This window comes from Cottoperca gobio, chromosome 21, assembly GCF_900634415.1.
Source record: "Cottoperca gobio chromosome 21, fCotGob3.1, whole genome shotgun sequence".
Lineage (NCBI taxonomy): Eukaryota > Metazoa > Chordata > Actinopteri > Perciformes > Bovichtidae > Cottoperca > Cottoperca gobio.
The window spans coordinates 8,578,625-8,599,252 of NC_041375.1; the positions used below are offsets into that span (position 1 = coordinate 8,578,625).

Sequence of the window (20,628 nt, forward strand, 5' to 3'; positions counted from 1 at the left end):
CACACACACACACACACACACACACACACACTATAGAAGTGGGAGAGGGTTGAGTTAGCGAGAAAGAGCGACACAAATAACTCTTCCTAGCAGGGCAGACCCAGCAATAACAAACACACAGAACAACCTTGAGAAAAATGATGAGAGAGAAATAAAAGCAGGGAGAGAAATGAGAGGGAAAGTAGGGGCAGAATAGTCTCTAATTAAGGCTGCAGTGTAGATGGCAATATCTGTTTTGTTTGTGTTTGTTTTTAGTCTGTTTTATCTTGCAGACATTGTTTATTTTTCATGATTATTTTACTGAACTTATTGCAAATGATATGCCCACCTTTGATGCTGCTTCAATTGCAAACAATACAAGAGAAAAACTCAATAATAGAAAAGTGGATCAAGTTCAGCTATGGAACAGGGTCAACATTAAACTGGAACACTGTTTCAGGGGCACAACAGTGTTCAATCTAAGTTTTAAAAATGTGTCTGTGTAGCTTTTTTTACAAACAAGCAATTAGTGGTGAGCGATTCCCTAAAAGCGTGCAGGGTTCTCCCAGTAATGTCGGGCCATCTCTACTGCTGCCTGGAATGGAAACAGCCCTGAAAGTAGAGGTAATCTCTGTTAAGTGCAAACAGTCTAAATGGCCTAATTAGCGTTGTGTATACGGCAGCATTTCTCCAAAAGCCATCACTAAAGCTCAAATCAATGCTTGAAAATTGACCTTTTTCTTCAATATAAGAAAATAATGCTAAGTGTAGATCACCACAAGTATAGCAAGGCCCTGTAGGTTTTTAATAACCATAAACCTAGAAGTACAACCTTGAGGTTGTATGCTTCCAAACAGTCAGGTTGCAATTTACATCCATGTCGGTCCAAAATGCCATCACTTCATCATTTATCCCATTAGACATTTGTGTGCAATTGTCATAATTAGCATATGAAACTAGAGTTATGGCCAAAAACATATTTTGTGAGGTCACAGTGACCTTTACTTTTGACCACCAAATGCTCAGTATTGTTTTGTTAACACAGTTGCCAATGCAATTCCAGAGTTTTGGTATTCATATCAATTTGTTAATAAACAAATATCTATATTTCCTGCTTTATATCAGGAATATACTGGTTTCCTTTTTTTTTTATTTAAGAAAATGTTCTTCTCTTGTACTGTAGTTAACTTTGCGTGAACTCTCCTACGCTGCATACTGTGTTTGAGGCGTCCTCATACACACAGACCAGTGGGAGACACGATTCAGAGAGAGCGATGATAGGGCAAGAAAATGATTAATCCCGGACTCTAAATGAAGAATATTGACATTAAACTTAATTTATAAATGTCATGCGTGTTCGCCTGCTGAACAAACAATGATGGGAAACACATTCCACTCACCATTAGATGCGTAGAGAGAGTTGTTCAGCAGGGGAGAGTGACCGTTCACTGGACCCACCGGCCCTGACAGGCCCGAGGAGCTGTCAAAGGAGCGATTGGGTGACACATAGTGTTGATCCTAAAACAGGGAGGAAACAAATACTACTAAACTCAGTTTATAGACAGGCAGATAAGGGTGGGGTTCACTTCACTCACATTTTTTTTAAAGCAAGCAGAAGCAGCTACAATTATTTTTAAAGCTTTACTAAAACACTTGAAATTAAAACAAAAATCCCCTTTACATAAAGAAATGTTCTGTTATTTATTTTAGTTTTCATGTAAGTGGCTGGTATGTAAAGTGCATTCAAATGGCGAGATGACCAGAGGAGTGAGTGAGGGCTTTGCAGCAGTCTATTCAAACTCAATCAGATGTCGAGGAGGTAGAATAAAGAGAAGAAGAGGGAGACACTCAGAAGACAGCGGAGGATCAAGGTGACAAAGGGAAGCCCATTTCCCATGGCCTCCAGGGTTGAAACGGTCTTTAACACTGCTTTCTGTGTGTGTGGCAATGACAGTCATACTGACACCTATCCCCTCGAGGGATGGCCTTCTTAGGGCCCTGTAATAATGTGTTATTGAGTCTCTTTGTGCGTGTATTGTTATTTTAGGAATTTCATTTGCATTTATTTGTGTCGTGTGTGTAGAAAACTGTACATATTCATTAGCATGTATACTCTGGCTGTGTGGTTCAGTGTACTGAGACTCAGGCCTCCACTCAAACAACAAAGAAGACATAACAGTACTGTGTGTGCGTAATAAATCCTTCTTGTCTTCTTCCCTCTTGACCCCCCACCGAGCACCAGCTCCCTTGCCCAGCTTCTCCGCAATCCCAGCCCAGGATGCATCACTCTTCAGTGTGTCAGAGTGCTGTGTGTCAGAGTGCTGTGGGCCCCCCCCCCCCACTGTCTCCCAGTACACGTCCCATTAGCCGGTGTCATAGTGCACTCAGATTACTCTTGAAAAACAAATGCTTCTTCTGACAGAAACAATAAGTTGTTGACGTATAGAAATATAGCTTTTAGTTACAGTACAAAATGTTGGGAACATTTCTGCAATACATTACACTTCATCTAGTTTTCTATGTCTTACTGGGGTAGGGGCTGCAAATAAGCTTCTTACACATTACATCCATGTAACAATGTTAACCTGTATTATCTGTCCAGAAAAACTAACCCTAACCCTAACCCTAACCCTAACCCTAATGAGTTAACTGAAACATAATTCAGATAAATAAAATAGTAAATAGCCTATAATGTGATGTTAATCACTGGGAAACTATCTACAATAATGTAAAACAGACAATCGGTACATTCGCAAGCCTTTATTTTGTATCAAAGTTAGAAATCCAGGTTTTATGACATAACCACAGCGCAGCCTCAGATTGTGTCCATGGAACCTGTGCAGAGCCAATACTAATTTAGCTTGGAGATAGACGAGGTTTGGATAGTTACTGAGTGAAAAGAGCAGCTGTATAAAGTGAGAGATTAGAGGGAGAGAGCTGGCTGGAGATGAATACAGTAAGAACTCAGCGAGAGAAAGAGCAAATGGCATAGAGACGAAAAAGAAGAAAGAAAAAAAGATCAGAGGGGGAAAAGGTAGATTGGTCCACTTCTGAAATGTTAAAAGCATCAATACTGAAGCCCAAAAAGGCTTTTAAGGTTTCCGTCTCTTATCTATCTGCCTTTATCTTCCTCTCTTTTCATCCTTTCTTTTCCACTCTCAAGAAAAAGAGGGAAACATGGATGCAACCCTTTGATGTTGCTAACAGCTTTCACCATCCAGCTATTGACAGGGGATGCCCTGTAAGCCCAAGCTCACCACTACACGCACACATGTATCATTAGGCACACTTACCTAAAACTGTTGCAGTTTAATACAACAGCCTTGCAAATAAATATTCAAAATGGTTTATCGTTGTTCAGAGACGCTGTAGCTTGTGATGGTATTGAACTGTTATACTGCGAGGTATTGTTATTACGTTAACCCATTTATGTCAATGAGGGGAGCGTATAATTATCCATACATGTAAATACTAGAACTTTTGTTGTGTGTTTTTCTTTGTGTTCCTCCATCTATGTGTGTGTTGATTGTGCTTATTGTGTGTAAGTACATCATGCAAGGTGTATACGGTATGTAGCTTTTTCTCCCACTACCAGCAGGCCATGCTATTCACACTTGAACCAATAACCCTGCTTTGTGTGTGCAAGGGTTTGTACAAACATTCTACAGAGCCGTGTCAAAGGCACCGGCAGAAAAGCAGCCGAGGTGAAAAGCATTTTTTATTTTATTTTCACTCAGAAAGAAAAGAGGGATACAGCGGAGTGAAGAACACTCCATCACACAACAAAAGAAGCACACAGGCACACAGAATCAGAATAGCTGAAGTGTAAATGCTTCTTTTGCTGCCGCTGGTAAGAGCAGTGAGACTAGTGTCAAGTAGGAAGAAGGGTGGATGGAAGGGCTAAAAAAAAAGTCAGAGGCAGTAGACTGCAAGAGAAGAAAAGAGGATTTTGGCTGTAAGAGCCAAAAGAGGGGATCGGAGATACAGAGTGAAGATAAAAGAGGCATGCATGTTTGTTTTTGTCTTAGTCAAGTGACAGAGGCATGCATGAGCTCTCAAGTCTCACAGCGGGTACCCTAACCTAGATTCTGGCTTTCTCTCACAATAAAAACAGACAGTCATGAAGACACTTTAATGCAGGATGTGTTACATCTTATGTATCCATTAAAACTGTTGCGACCATACATGCTCTTTACGGAAATCATCATCATCATTCGCGTCCATACAATGTATGCACATTCTCACCAGAGCGCCCAAGTAGAGCCACTTATGATCAAAGTGAACATTAACACATGAAATAGGTTATTGGTGAATATCAGTTCACAAAGATTCTCAGATTTGTCTTAAAATGGATCGAGTGAGATTTGGAACGCGCTCTGTTGTTTGGCTGCTTTTGTGTTTCCACTAAAGCCTCTTTTCCACCACAGAGTCAAGTGAATTATCACTCCTAGTGTGTAAGTGTGTGTGGTTTGGAGTGTGTACCTTCAAAACCCTCAGCACCACCAGTTGGATTGTCCCTCTTGTGTTTCCCTCCTGTGACATAGAGCGGCGCAGCGTCTCCATGGCCACGTGATTGGAGCGTCCCAGCAGCGACTCTCCGTTTACTGCCACCATCTGGTCATTGACATGCAGACGCCCATCCTGTAAAAACACACACATTAAAACATTGCGTGCATTTTCAGTGAACTGGATTGGAGAACCTCAGCATGTTTTACAGGTCTATGTATTAATATCTATTGTTAGCTAAAGAAGCATTTCACCTTGTGTACCTGCATGTATGTGTATGTGCTCCATTTATGTTGACTTCCACCAAGATTGAATGTTTTCGGCTCAATTTGTCTGTCAGCAGGATTACGGAAAATAAATACTGGCCCCATTTTTATGTATCTTGGGGGAAGGGTGTAGCATGGGCCAAGGAAGAACCCATTACATTTTGGAGCGGATCCAAATTACGGGGTGGATTCACAAATTATTGTTAATGTTGGCGCTATATACGACATTTAGAGTCTGGAGCTGGGTTGCCTGCACTCAGCATTCAGCTCTGATGTCGCAAACAAACATGGAGGTGGATTAACCAAAATGGCAGCAGCCAGCGGTGCTAACAGTGCTAGCAACAGTGTTGGGGGCAGAGCTGGGGGGGGGGGGGGGGGGGCATTACACTTCTGTGAAGACAAACCAGAATAACAGACATGACATGACACACACTTAATCGCACACACACATCTGACTCCACCCTACCAACCACACATACAGACGGAGACTCCCATCAGCTCCATCTGTCTGACTTCTCTGTGGGGTATTTATGCCTCTGCAGCAGACTTCCTTCCATCTATTCATGTCTGTCTGTGCACAAATACTAAACGTTGTGTGCACGTGAGTGTGTGTGTGTGTGTGTGTGTGTGTGTGTGTGTGTGTGTGTGCATGTGTCTGCCTGTCTGTCTCTCTGCTGTCTATGACATGTGGGTGAGTAAGAGGTCAAAGGTTAACAGAACAGGAGCAGCAGAGACAGCTGAGGTGTCCCCAGAAGACCGTCTCATAAAAAATAAGTTCTGTTGTGACGTCACTGTCTGTTATCTGAAGAGGCGAGCTCTCTTTGACTCTGGTGAAAAGTGTGCCTCTTTAGCACATGGAAGTCAGTGCGCCAACTTCAGGTGAAGCTTGCATTTCTTTACAAATTCACCACTTACTACTTTCCAGGACACTTTATGTATTGCTCAGTAGGGTATGTATGAGAGTGTTGTGTCACCTTGTATGCGGCCCCTCCATGTATAATGGATTTAATGAATATTCCCAGGTCCTCTCCGGTCTCTCTTGACTTGTTTCCTTTGAGGCTGATGCCCAGGCCTGCCGAGCCGGTGTCATTAAGAGGCACCTCGAACATAAGCTGCTCCTTCCCATTCTCCGGAACAAAGCCTGTCACACGGGACATCTCTTCCTTCTGGGAGCGAAGGAGAGAGTAATGGAGGTAGAAGGGGAGAGACATCGATTAGGAAGAGAGCAGGGTGGGAACAGGGTGAGGGTGAGGAGACAGAGGTCAGCTCATTGGGCTTGAATAGTCTCCAAAAAGCGAAACTAAAAGCTTTTCCATTTGAGAAAAAACATCACAGGGAGCTTTACCGCTAAATTTCTCTATGAGCGAAAAATTGCGGCAAGAGTCTATTTACGAAGGAGAGAAAGAAAAAGCCATTTGGACTGTCTGCCTTTGTATACACATCTTTTTTCTTCCTTTAGCTCGACAATATCAATAAAATGACCTGTGCATTTTCAAGAGGTAATTGGAGAATATGGCAAACACAGAGAGCCACACGTAGTGAGAGCAGAGGGAATATGGAGAAGGAAGAAAGGCTGCACAACAGAGAGAGAAACAAGAATGAAAGACTGGCTTTGTAGATAGAAATGTCTATTATAAACCCAGAAAGATTGTGGAAAACACCATATCATCAACAAGGAGGTATGGCAGTAATGACTAAGTCTGACACAAACTTAGCGGGAGAAATATGAGAAACAAAGAAAACAAGTGGATGAAAGTGTTTGAAGCCTGTGATGCTTCAGTGGGAGAGGTAGCATTGTGGCACTACATATGGATTATACTTGGAAATGTCGTGACAAGTATTCATCAAAAAACACTCCAAATACTCAACAAACGCGTGCGTGTTTGTGAAAACTTAGATTTCTACAGTAAAAGAATATATTTCAGTCTATTTTCTTAAAATACTATCGAGTGTTACTATGAGATAAAGAAATCAACTTTAACAGTTGATCAGAAGAAAAGGAGAAATAACAAAAAGGAGCTTTGCATGAGAAGTGGTATGATCTAAAGACACCTTGATGTTAACAAGGGTGTATCATAGTTCTAACATATCCCCCCCAGACAGAATGGTACAATTACAAGATTTGCTTCATTCAATGCCTTTCAAACAATGTTCGATATATCGCAGGGGAGAGAGTGTGGAAGGCGTTGGTGTTGGACTAAATTGTGCGCTGCATATTTGTCAATTCTGCATCCAGAGGTATTCCCTGATGGGTATTCCACACTGGATGACATATTTAAAGCGGGGAAAGTATTTGTGTGTACACTGACTCTATGAAGCTATAGGATGAGCTGCCGTGTGTCTGTGAACATATTTGCTGTGTTGAAGTTTTCACGTCAAAATGTTCACGCTGACATGTTTGTGTTTGTCCTTGCACTCAAAATTCTATATGTCCATGTACATTACTGTGTGTATGCATTTGCCGGATATAATTGTATGTACTTATGATAGAAAGTCCATGTCTGTGTGCAGGTGCTAAGCTTTAGTCTGCATGTGCCCATCTATGTATATGCATGAATTCAGATGTGTGCATGAGAGTGTGTGTGAGTGTGCGTTTGCGTGGGTCAGCAGTGTCAGGTTTAGACAGTGTTTGTCTGCGGGGATTGTAGGTTTAACAGCGTTAAGCCGACGCAAAGTCCTCTACTCTGCAGAAAACTGTTTTCCCTGCTGGAAAACACTCCCCCCGCCCCCATCAGACTGACTGTCCAGACCTGATAGGAAGCTCCACGACCTTGGAAATAACTTTTTAAAAACACCCAGAAGAGAAATGGTAGCTACTTCCCGCGCATAATTGCATTGAGAATACGTTTGTCTCTGAGATTCTGTCCGAGGCGTTGTTCATGATTTAGCAACTTCTCAAGTTCTTCTGCCACCGCTACATTCTCCAGTTATCTGATTGAACTTCCCTGCTTTGTTAATTTATGATTTATTTTTCTCGCACTCAGCACGGGACAGAACCAACGCCAGAATGGATTAAGAGCAGAGGAGCGGCGTTGTTACGCTGCAGAAAAAGTTTGCAGCAAGCAGCAGTTCTCAGCTTGGGGGTCAGGACCACCCACAGGGCCGTAAGATGTTTTATGGAATCTGACAAAAATATGCAAATGTATGTAAAGTTGTTTATCTGGGTGATAAATTCAATTTGCCTGTAAAACAATGAATAACCAGAGCCTCTGGGCGTCCTCTGATAAGTTAGCAGATCAACAAGCAGCCCGTGAGGTGTCAAACATGGCGGTTCTGGGAGTTTTTACAACCAAGTGGATATCAACACAAAGTATTGTACCCAGTGGCTGAACTAAGGAGAAACACAAAATAAAAATAAGCGTTTCATGAACTGAACTTTAAAACACACTCTCACAGGAGTGGACAAGGGCACTGACAAATTGTAAGTGCACACTGTAGTTTTATAGAACATTTCTATTACATCAGCTTATTGCCACGATGTGTGGTTACATCTGTGTGCAATACTGAAACAATAAACAATGACTGTGTGCTCATGTGAGTTTTCTATTTGCTGCCATAAAAAGGTGTTTGTATCATTGCTCCATGAACTCCATCAAATCCATCCAGTTATAGAAGAAAAAAAAAAGAAGCTGTTTGCATAGATGAACCTCCTCGCGCTGGTCGTTTAACATTTAAATGGGTTGCCACAATGATGGATCAACAGGAGGACACGCTATTAAAAAGACAGCTCAGTGTCTGTCGGCGTGTGTGAATGATTGTGCGTGTTGTTTTATTAAACTGAGCCAGAGAAAGTGTGTGTGGGAGAAGGATGGAAGGACACATTATGTTGAAATGAGCTAGTGCCGTAAACTAAAACACACACACACACACACATAAAAATGTCCTTAACTCACCCAGAAAGGCCAGATGAACAGCAAGGCAGAGAAAGAAATAGAGAAAGATAACAAAGATAAAATGAGGGAGGAGATAAGAAGAATTGGACTTTTGCTTATCAGTTGTGTGAGTATTATTAAGGGTAAACTTAACACTACTCTGCTGTACACTTTATTGATTTGTGTGTAAGGACACTTGCTTTTAGCAACATGGTTTCTTAATGAGACCGACTCACAGATGCCCTTCTAACCGGCAGTGCAGGGAAACTGTGCATGTCTGCGAGTGTGTGTGGAAAGCCCCATGCTGTGGAAATGACTGCCCAAGGATCAATTTTACAAGGCCAAACAACAGTAGCCGCTGTGCTTAAATGCGGCAGTATGTGTGATAACACACGCACACGCACACACACAGATGGCTGAGGTAAGTACTCCCAGGGACAAAACCTGACATTATTTGGGCTATGCTTTTGACTTATGAAAATGACTGTCCCGTAACTGGCCACTCACGATGGGCCCCTGTTGTCCTATCCCCTACACCTTCCTCCCCCACTGTCCCCTAATGCTCAGTGTAGAGGCTGGAGACGCACAGACCCCAGTGTTGAGTATTTACAAGCCTACGGAGAAAGAAAGAGGGTGAGACGCACAAAAAAGCGAGGTGCTGAACTGCAGTGGTTGTTCGGGCTCTCATGAATGTCCATGGGGGAAAGCAACACAGTATGGGTTAGCAGTGTGTGTATCCCGTGTCCTCCGCCAAGGAACTTGTGTTTTTCGGTTTGTTGTTTTTGTTTTCTTGTCAGCAGGATTACGGAAAAACCGCTGGCCCGATTTGAATAACATTTGGTTGAAGGGTGTAGCATGGGCCAAGGAAGAACCCATTCAAATGTTTCACTTTTGTTATCATTGTGATGTAGGGCATCTGGCCTTACCGGAGGTCTGCGCTCTCCAAGTGCCCTTCTAGTTTGAGAAAAGGAGTCAGTTGACATATTTCCTACAGTACTGCATAGTCTGACTTGTTGATGTCTACAGACTTTTGTAGTTCAACGAGTACAACACCGATGGCGTCAATTTATACAATCTACCCTGGAGCTGAGTATTAGAGGTATACGCATGCAGGGTAAGCCAGCCTGCAGGTCCTGTGAAACCCACAGCAGATGTTGGCGGTGCAGGATTCGTTTTTCCAAGGCTACAAGTGGTCACGGGCGGTCACGTTGTAATGCTGGGTCAAGGTGCGCGCTGGGCAGCCTTCTGTTCATGTGTAAATGCTCCCAACGTGAACACACAATTGTGTCTTGGCAACAGTTTGTGAATCTTAGCTGTTGACTTCAACACGCCGGAACATAAAAGGGATTACAGAACAGTTCTGGACTGAAATGATTTGGTGAAATTTGATTGAATGTTGTGAGTGGGTGTGGGGACAACTGGTAGCAGGAACAAAAAACAACTGAAAGGATATTTAGTTGTGCAGAAGAGGAAGAAGCGAACAGGTCAAAAGAGATGAATTTCCTCTACTTGGCTGGCAGTGCTGGCAGTGTTTTCCTGTTGAACAACCACCCAGAACTCAACCCCATTAACGTTTCAACTGTTCAGGGTGTAGAGTCAAAACACATATTGTATTTCTATTCACATGGCATAGCAACATCATATCTTTGAAATTGTTCAAATCATACATTGTGTCCCAGTGAAGAAGACTGTTATCTGTCCGTTTTGCTTAAATACCTCTTTATAAAGTACCTCGGTCTTCTATCTCTTGTATTTTATTTATTTTTTCAAATGAATCAAAAGAGTAACATGTTAATTAGTGAAATTCAGAGGTGCTGTAGACAGACTTTGTTAACTTTGGACAGAGCAAGGTTAGCTGGTTCCCATGTTTCCATAATGTATGCTAAGCTACATTAGCCAGCCGATGGCGGTAGCTTCATATTTGGCTTAAAGACATCAGAATGATATCAATCTTCTCATTTAACTCTCAGTAAGAAAGCTAAATAGCCACTATTTCTAAAATTGTCAAATTATAATTTGAAACTGATTGTAAAAGATTCCTATTTATTAACTGTTAAAGTCACTCTCATCACTCTCATCAACAACACAAAGATCTTGTTGATGAGAGTAAGGGCAGCGTCTTGGTATGACAATACCGATGCTGATCCCTTGAACCAACCACTGACATGTGTGACACAACTCTGAGTGTGTGCTACACGGGTGTGCAGAGGGCTTTACCACACAGCGGTGACTTTAGATGATAGGCTTACGAAGGAGCTGATAAACCTTCAACAAACAACAGAGAGATGTGAGATGAGACAGAGAGAGAGACAAGAGAGACAAGAGAGACAAGAGAGACGCGATACCCTTCTCGGCTGCTCTCCACTGAGATGATGGCAGCTCCTGCAGAGACCCCAAGCTGCCAAGGAGTTTGTGTGTGTGTGTGTGTGTGTGTGTGTGTGTGTGTGTGTGTGTGTGTGTGTGTGTGTGTGTGTGTGTGTGTGTATGTGTGTGTGTGTGTGTGAGCATACACAGGTCTCTGAGGGTGTAACAGATGGGGGATCTACTGTAGTGATTCTGTGAGGTCACATTGGTGACGATATCAGTGAGATGTAACACACACATAGAAATAGACAACAGACTGCAGAGAAGTGCACCGACACACACACACACACACACACACACACACACACACACACACACACAGAGGCTGCAGCGGTGATGGATGATCAGATAATCAGAATGAAGAAACTGTTCAATAAAGTTGTTTTGTTTTGAATGTGCTCTGTCACCAGCTGCCAACTGTTTACTGATTTAATATGACAGGGTGTGTGTGAGGAGCATCTGGCACTAAGGAGAATGTTTCCTGTTGTGGAAAAAAAGAAAAAAAAGAAAAGGACAGACAGAAGACGGTCTTGCAGCTCATCACTTACTGGATGCCAAACGCAGAGCCACTCAGATATCTTGATGGAATCACACTTAAACCTTCCATTCAATCCTCTGTATTAGTAGCCAGATTGTGTTTGTGAATGGTTTGTATTCAAAAACTAGTTTTATTCCTAATTATTATTTCTGCTTTTGTGTTTAAGGAAAGGTAAGATGATGAATGTTAAGACCCAATGTTTCTGTGTTTTGCTAATTCATGAATCAATCATAACCCAGAGCCTCCCAACACGCTGTTTCTTTACTTGGATCTTTGAGCTTATGAATATGTGAATGAGTGAGACGCTTAAAGGTTGTTTTATCACATTTATGTGCTGACGGTTTTAAGAATTGTGCGTACAAGCAGGATTGTGTGACATGAACCAATTGTGCTTTACCATGTGTCTAAGTCTGATGTGGAAATTGCAAGCCTCCATTGAGCATGCACTGAGAATGAACTTATCAGTAAAGTTAGCAGACATCTTGTGTCCAGCAGTTTGCATATTCATACATTCTGTATTGTTTCAGTGAGGGAGAAAGAGTGAGTGTGCCTCGAAGAATTTGAAAGCAAGTGCATGGAACTTTTGGTGGAAAAACCATATCAGATAAATGATGATGATTACATTTGACTTGTCATAAGTTCTAACACAAGTCTGCAGGGATCTTTGAATCAGGGGGAAAACTGTACATTTGATACATATTTTAATATTCCTTATATGGTGTAATCTTCACTATTTTTCATACTTATTCCATTACAGTTTGGTGTTGTGATATTCACCATGACACAGTTCCAATGGAAAGCAAAGTATAGAATAAGATCCGATAGAAGAACAAGGGAATGGGAGGGAGAGGGGAGGAGAAGAAGAAGAAGAAGAAGAAGAAGAAGAAGAAGAAGAAGGTGTGAAATGTCTGGAAGCACAAAAGAGCATCTTTGTTTCAAACATTAGTTTCAAGGCACTCGCCAACTCAGCAGGCTTATGCTTGTTGGTGTGTGAAGAAAGTAACTGAAAAACTGTCTTTTTATGTTGCATGTGTGAGTGATTGTGTGTATGTATGCACAAAATGCCTTTACAGCGAGCCAACACAGCAGGTAGATGTATACTTGTTATATTGTGGAAGTTGTATCAATATGACTGTATGTCACAAAAAGGCTTTGTGACTTTGAGTGAGTGTGTGTGTGTGTGTGTGTGTGTGTGTGTGTGTGTGTGTGGGTGTGTGTGTGTGTGTGTGTGTGTGTGTAGAGGTGGTGTAATGTCTTTGTTCTTCAGCGAGCACAGACATTAGCAGACAACACCAGATGGTGGGCTAAAAATGACACAACGGAAGAGGGGGAGGAGAAGATAGACAAGATCCTTCCATCATTTCATCATCATCCTTCTTCTGTTTCCTCTCCGTCAACACCAACTAACTGGCAAAAACCTTCATCAAATCATTAAAACAATCTCTAGCCGTACCACCATTTAAAGTCTGCTGGAACAAAGTAGAAATGTTGGAACTGTGCACAATGTTTTATATAAAAGAACAATGTTAAACTATTCAAAGAAGGCTTGAGAAATGATCCGTTCACATCAGCATCATTATATTATCAACAGAACTATAAACACAAGTATATTATTATTAAATTAAATTAAGTAAATTATTTTTATTTTTTGAACCAATGATGGGATGTGCAATGTTGTCCTTAGCAAAGATCGACTAAAAGACAGGCTGCACCTGGTACATCATAAAATAGACCCAAATATGAACAATATATTTAGTGAACCATCAAAGCTAAAGACCCCGTCACACATATCCGTATGACAGAAACTTATGCTGGCGTATACGAAATATCGGCAATACGTTGATATAAATTAAGGGTAAGTTGTGATTGTTCGAAGGACGCAGACGATACGCCGAACACGGCAGACATACGGCCCTGTCACACAGTTCCGTATGGCAGAAACATGCCGGCGTATATGAAATGTATATGAAAAGAGTCCAAATACGTCCAACTTTTCCACAGCGGTGTTGTAGCTGCCGTATACATAACAAATTATTATACGCATGTCAAACATTGATAGCGTATCACTTATACAAAACGTATCAGAGCGTCTGGCCAACGCAGCTGGAAAAGTGCCGTTTGGTTCACGTCATGCTGATGATGGAGAACGGCTAGAATGTACTCTTGTCCTCTCAGCATCCTCCATGCTCTCTGATGATGGGTTGATGTATTCATCAAGACGTGCTGTGAAGAAGTGAGGATGAGCTACTAACAGGGACCCTATATACTATATTCAAACCCCAATAAGCTCCCAAAACGCTAGCTGAACGCTAGCTGTACTGTAGAAACACGTTTAATAAGTTACTCCATCGTCAGGCATAATGTTAACATAGGGTAGGAATAGGGTATCCTCTCGTTATCGATACATACGTACCTCTAACGTAGTCATGTAGGTATTTACGTAGATAAATATTTACGTACGTATTATGTATTCACGTATGTCTAACGTAACGTAACTTATGTGTAACGTCTGCATAACTTATGAAGTCCGGTAATTTTGAACATCAGCGTTCAACAACGCACCCCAGCGTAACACCGTGAGCTCTTAACGAACACTACTTATACCTTACCTTATATCTACGTAAACCAGCGTGTTGCCAATATTTTGTATACGCCAGTATTTTTGTATATCTTATGCATTCGTTGGGGACATGCGTATCTGTATATGTTCACTTTTCCGATCCGATGAAAAGTTGGACGTATTTGGACTAAAATTTCCGTATGCGCCGGCATACGTTTCTGCCATACGGATATGTGTGACAGGGCCTTTAGACTCTTCATTGTGACGTCTTTAGAAAATTACAAGGCAAAACTCCTAAAGTAAGCGCATAAAGATTTTGATTTCAAATTCCAGACCTGTCTGCCATCGGCCGTCCTGTACAGCAACGAGAATCTTTCAACAAATTGGCACAGTTAAGTGGAAGTTTGTAGGAATGCTGTTTATATGAAACAGAAACCTTCACGCCGTGCCAGTTAATGAGGTGTGACAATATTACCAGGCGTATGCTTGAATTTGAGGTGTGAAAATACAAACACGTTGTGTTTTGAATAATCCTCATGTGCACTGTTAACCAAAGAGGTTATTAACCCAAACAACTACTACAAGCAAATCAACACTCTTAGAGCATCTCCAGCGTATGTGCTTAATGATTCTCCGTTACAGTGATACACACGTTCACAATGCATCTGAAAGTTAGAAGCAAAAGCTTCCACATAGAGGCTTCAATTGATGACGCATGAAAACATTGCTAGGGCCTTCCAAAATGACAACACACTTCTGACCTCTTGACCTCCAACACCATCCAGTCCTTCTCAACAGTCACACACCAAAAAGCTAAATATGTTGATCAACAACCTTTTCCTCCATGACTAAGACAAGACGGCAGCGACTTCTTTAAACACTTACTGTTCTATATCAACATGTAATATTGACAAGACAAAAAAACATTTAAGCAAAATCTCTACATATTTCCATTGACACAATATCATAGTTAACGAAAGGAAAGCAAGCAGCAACACCCTCACTACTAAAACGTGTGGTAATAGATGAAACATCCCGTTCCACATACACACACATATACTTATCGTACCACACTGCAACACATGTAACATTTCTATCAAAGAGAGTGTTCACAACTTCAAAACAATTGTGAATGCTGTAAAAACACCAATGAGACGTTAATTAGACCGAGGTGAATTCTATCGGGGCACACTGTCTGTCAGGGAGAGAGGGTGAGGGCAGGAGAGACAGGCAGGGAGAGAAAGGGAGACGCAGACACAGAAAAGTCTGTTGATTGAAATACTGTACACAGAACAGAGACAATTTCTCTCTCTCACTCCAACCAAACTCACTCAAGACATCCCTTTGCAACACAAGTGAATTATAGCAGTGTTGTCAATAAGTGCAAAATTGAATTTTCTGTTGTCATCTCCACTGCCCTCCACTCAGCATTCACACATCTTGAAAATAATAACACCTACATCAGAATGTTGTTTGTTAATTTTAGCTCAGTGTTTAAGTTAATACAATCCTCTCCTTGAAATGTATTGGCAAATGTAGCACTCTGTGCTCGAGCACCACTCTTCAGATCCCAGGCAGTTCGCATTGGTGGTCACACCTCCTTCTCTCTAGCGTTCGAAACCGGAGCCCCCCAGAGCTGTGTGCTCAGCCCCCTCCTTTTTACGCTCTACACCCACGACTGCAACCTCCAACACGAAGAGAACTCTGTTGTGGAGTTTGCAGACGACACCATCATCATCTCTTCACATAGAGAGGAAATCAACAATCTTCATCACACAAGGTTGAATTGTTTTTAAGGGAACTCAACAAGGTCTTGTTAACTCTTACAGAGGAGCAACGGAGAGCATCCTGGCTGGAAACATTACAACCTGGAACAGGATGTGCACGGCTTAGGACAAGAGGGCTCTGCAGCGGATCATTAAAACTGCTCATTGGTATCCATCAAGGGGCAACGTCAGGTACCGAAAAGTGAAGCCAATGCGGTAGGACCTTAAATAAATAAAAAGCATGTATAACCTGCAGGAGGCGACTCCACTGCTATATATATAAAAAATGATCCTACTTTGCACTAGATTTATTACTTCAGTAAACATTTTTCTAATGACTTCATGTTTTCAATCTCTCGTTTCAAATTTTCTTTAATACTGCATGGTTTTTATTTTGATAAATGATGGTCCCATTTAGAGTGAAATAGTATAAGCATGGCTACCTTGTGATGGACAGGTCGCAGCAATGGTGTTGTCTGGTCTGGGTGCTTCTTCTTTGAACTGTAAAACCTTTTACAAAGCGTTTTGCTCAACATTCGGTTGTACTTGTACTACAAAAAAACCAAGATGGTTACATTTCTTAAAATGAATTTAGCATAAAGGGACTACAACTGCATTTTGTTGTGTAATCATGTGTTGTACAAAGGGGGAAACACTGACCTTGGATCTGTCCTTTTATCAAAAACCACCAAAGCCAGAGTTAATTCCTGTTTGCAGGCAACTTCTTCAGTCTTTCTATCATCATCCTCAACATCCATCCCCACACACACATCATCTACATAGAATGATGAATTCAAGCTGAGCTAAGCGTGCTTATGAGAAACTGCAGGTTAGCAGTGTCATTTATCACTTCTTACACTAAACTGTAATGAAGAGTAAATCCATCCATTTTTCAAACTCATTCGTCACTTCAGGGTGACGGCACTGGAGCCTCATCAGTCTGAGTTTCGACCAATACATCTCCTTTGTACATCTTTCAATCTGTCCAGCTTTGCCCCAATATAATTTACATTATCAGTCATTTAAATTCAGCAACAACAGCAGAAACTCTTATTCTCACATTTAAAGAGTGTAATGGGATCTCTCCAAAAACCTAAACCAGCAGCATCACTGCAGTGAAGGAAGCCCAAATATCTTTCTGACACACTGCTGAGGATCTATGGATATCTGCAGTAGGAAAAATAAACTTCGGAATCTACATAATACCTGTATGAACACATACAATACGTACATTAAATACAAATGAGGTCAAATTTAATCTGACATGACATTTGTAAATTGTTTCGGCAAAGAAATGTCATGAGGATGATAAACGGCAATAAGCACGTCTTTGCATTAAGGCCTTAGTTCTGCATTTGATATTCAGTTACAGTTAACTAGATATTTTCTTTCATTTAAATGTGTCTATATTAATGTGTGTGTTACGGTTACACTATCTGCATCTCTTCACTAAATCAATATACTCAAAGCTATTTTCTCTGGTCAATGACAAAAGAAAATAAAGTAACATACAATACAAGATACATTTCAGTGCACACACACACAAACACACACACACACACACACACAACATACACAAGTGCAGGCACACATCCGGAAAACACACACAAACGGCAGCAGTGTCCTTGAATCGTTGGTTGGTTTGAGTAACCCTGCAAATAGACAGAGACAATACTTTACCTATGGGAGACATTTTGGTGTGTAGTGTTCTACACAGTAGGACAATACTAGGACATTTATTTCTCTGTGCGGCGGAGCGTGTGCATGAATAAAACTGGACTAAAGGGGGTTCCGTTTCCTGGCTCAACAAACCCATGTGGTCAAGTTGTTAGGCAACCAGCTTACATTTAAACTGTTGGGAAGTTGAAAGGACTGTGCAACTTGAAACAAGTTTTCAGTGTAAAATGAATACTGCTTTCACACCTAACATGATTGGTGGAGTAAAAACGAACCCTGCTGCGTTTTCTGTTTAGTGCGGTTTGTTTGGGCTGGTAATGAACGTCTGCACCGCCTGTAACGGAGGGTCTCAGTCGGCTTCTAAGCGGACGCTGGTGCCGTTTGTCTGTAGTCTGAGATCAGATGCACCAGAGTACTGTGAGGATGAAGTGAGATGTGATGTTTAATAGATGTCAAAAGCTAAAGGCCCTGTCACACATATCCGTCTGACAGAAACGTATACCGGCGCATACGAAATATTGGCAATACGTTGATATAAATTAAGGGTAAGTTGTGATCGTTTGAAGGACGCAGACGATACGCCGAACACGCCAGACATACGGCCCTGTCACACAGCTCCGTATGGCAGAAACATGCCGGCGTATATGAAAAGTATATGAAAAGAGTCCAAATATGTCCAACTTTTCCACAGCGGTGTTGTAGCTGCCGTATACATAACGAATACATGACAAATTATTATACGTATGTCCAACATATTGATAGCGTATCACTTACGTATTTCTGCCATACGTGTGATATGTGTGACAGGGCCTTGAGCAACATTTAAATCCATTTGCTGATTGTGAATTTTCCAGCAAGCGATCTTATGATAACGATCTGCATAAGCCATATAGGCTAGATGCAAATCATTTAGTAACCATAGTAACATTTCTGTGCATCAGTACTTAAGTGCAGGATTAGTCAAAAGCATGTTGTATATTTAGAAGATTTATAATGTTTTCCCCAGTTTACAGCAAAAAAACACAATTCACTCCCGGTGTAACAGTATGGAGGTAGAGAAGTATCTGAGGTTTTGAAAGAACACCTGTAACATTGTGACAAGCGAAGGTATTCAGCAGCACTTGGCCAGCACACAAAGAAGACAGCCTTGGAGTACAAGCGTACACGGAGAGACTCTGGATTAGATACAATACTTTACAAATGATCGTTAACACATGTACACACTCCAAACATATTGCTCCTTTTCCTGTCTGCAGAAACAGAGTTTCCTATGGGGCTCAGGGTCGAATGCACGTGTGTGTGTGTGTAACTTCCTGGCAGTCATTGAGGAAACATCAGTCGATAAGAGCGGAAAGAAACACAAAGGGAAAAGAGACACAGAAGGCAGCATAAAAAGAATAAAATACAGTGAGGTGGAAAAATAATAACCAAAGACATCAGTGATGGGTGGAGAGAAGACAAAAGTAAATGAGGCCGGTTAAAAATGGTGGTCTTATAAATGTTTAAAGAAAGTAAGACTTGTTGTTCAGTTAGCGCGAAGACACACGTGCAGCAAAGTGATGGCTCCTCAAAGCTGTAGGGCAAAATGATAGTCATCACCAAAAACAGCTGTGATGATAGTAATGATATGATAGAAAACAACCTTAGAGCAGTGGCTCCCAAAACTCTTTTAGACCGTAGCACCCCAAGCCACCAAAACCCCAATATTACATGCAAATACTGTGTGAACACAGATGCTGACTGCTGAGCTCCTGAGCGTCTTCTGCGACTATAGCAACCGTGAACCATTATGTCAGTAGCTTGGAAATTGTAAATGTCGCAGATTTTTTTATTGGGGTGAAACGTTATTAAAAGCCCATAATAAATGAACAATGATATGTCAAATGTTGCACCCCAGGGAGCCACTTTGAGAAGCACTGCCGGAGAGAACAGGAAACAGGATAAAGAACTACAGACTTACTGTAAGTGTGTAATTGTGAAAACGGAAGGGAAAGAAGAAAATATTTCAATGAGGAAAATATGATTTTGTTTTGAAGAGCTCACAGCAGCAGGGCATTGGACATTTAGGGGGGGAATTATTTGCAACTGTAGTTGTAAAAAGTATGAAAAGAGCTATGATTGGCATCAAGGCATGCATAGTAGTGTATCATGCAAAGTTAGATTGAAGGACAAAGCATGGAAGAATAGAACAAAGATGAATGAAATATGTGTTTATTAATGAAAACAGTGTTAAAATTCAGCAGAAACAATGTGCAAAGGAAAGACTAGCCCAAAACGAAAAGTATCAACATAAAGCTTCACAATGGGCTCATTTGATTCAATCAGAATGGAGTTCTATGAAATACTGTATTACATGATCGCTTAGTAAGAGAGAAGTTAATCATCTTTCAGATTATTCAGTCTTCAATTACATTTGGGGTTAATGTCTATAACAAGAAGCCTCCCTATAGGCTGCCGAGCTGTGCATCACCAAGGCAAGCCTGTTGATTGGACCAAAGGTTTCAAAATTAGAGGGAGTTGCAATTTGAGAACAGAAACTGGAGCTCTAGTTGTTTGTCTGCATGTCTTTTTAGCTGCCATGATAGAAAAATGAGTAACACACCATTGTCCCATTTTCCATCTGGTCACTGACCTGCTAATCAACCAGAAAAGCTTGTTTCATTGGCTGAGCATGCAGCATTATGATTGGTTCTTACCATCTCTCGGGGCAGGAACATGTCTTCCTGCCGGAGGACCAGGAGACACACACTCTCTCCCTGTCGCGTGCTGCGTAACATACACACCAGCTCCTCTTGGCCCACACCTGTGATATCCACACCGTTGACCTAAATACACACACACACAGTTAATGCAAGAACTGTCATTGTTCCTTGTCTCCACTACGCTTAAGCTAATGTTCTTTTCAATGTGTCACCTCTTTTGTAGTCTAATAAAATGCACAATGCCGTATTACAGTAACAACACAAGTATGTCCTTTTTGTTTAGCGATATACCGATTGCAATTTTCTAGGCCAATTCCGACATCCATTTTTTTGTCTGACCTGCCGATTCTGATTTCTGCCCGTACAGATTTTCTTTCTTTCTAAAAACTATAATTGAC

At 41.3% G+C, this 20,628-nt stretch overlaps 1 protein-coding gene across 1 annotated transcript in view; it reads right to left on the reverse strand.

Moving 5' to 3' along the window:
• The window catches only part of LOC115026262 (partitioning defective 3 homolog B-like), a 234,807-nt gene that overhangs the window by 139,815 nt on the left and 74,364 nt on the right, over nucleotides 1-20,628 (reverse strand). The window contains 4 exon segments of the mRNA XM_029459004.1: nucleotides 1,380-1,497; nucleotides 4,462-4,620; nucleotides 5,726-5,917; nucleotides 20,225-20,353. Of these exon segments, the coding sequence (XP_029314864.1) occupies nucleotides 1,380-1,497; nucleotides 4,462-4,620; nucleotides 5,726-5,917; nucleotides 20,225-20,353 (598 nt within the window).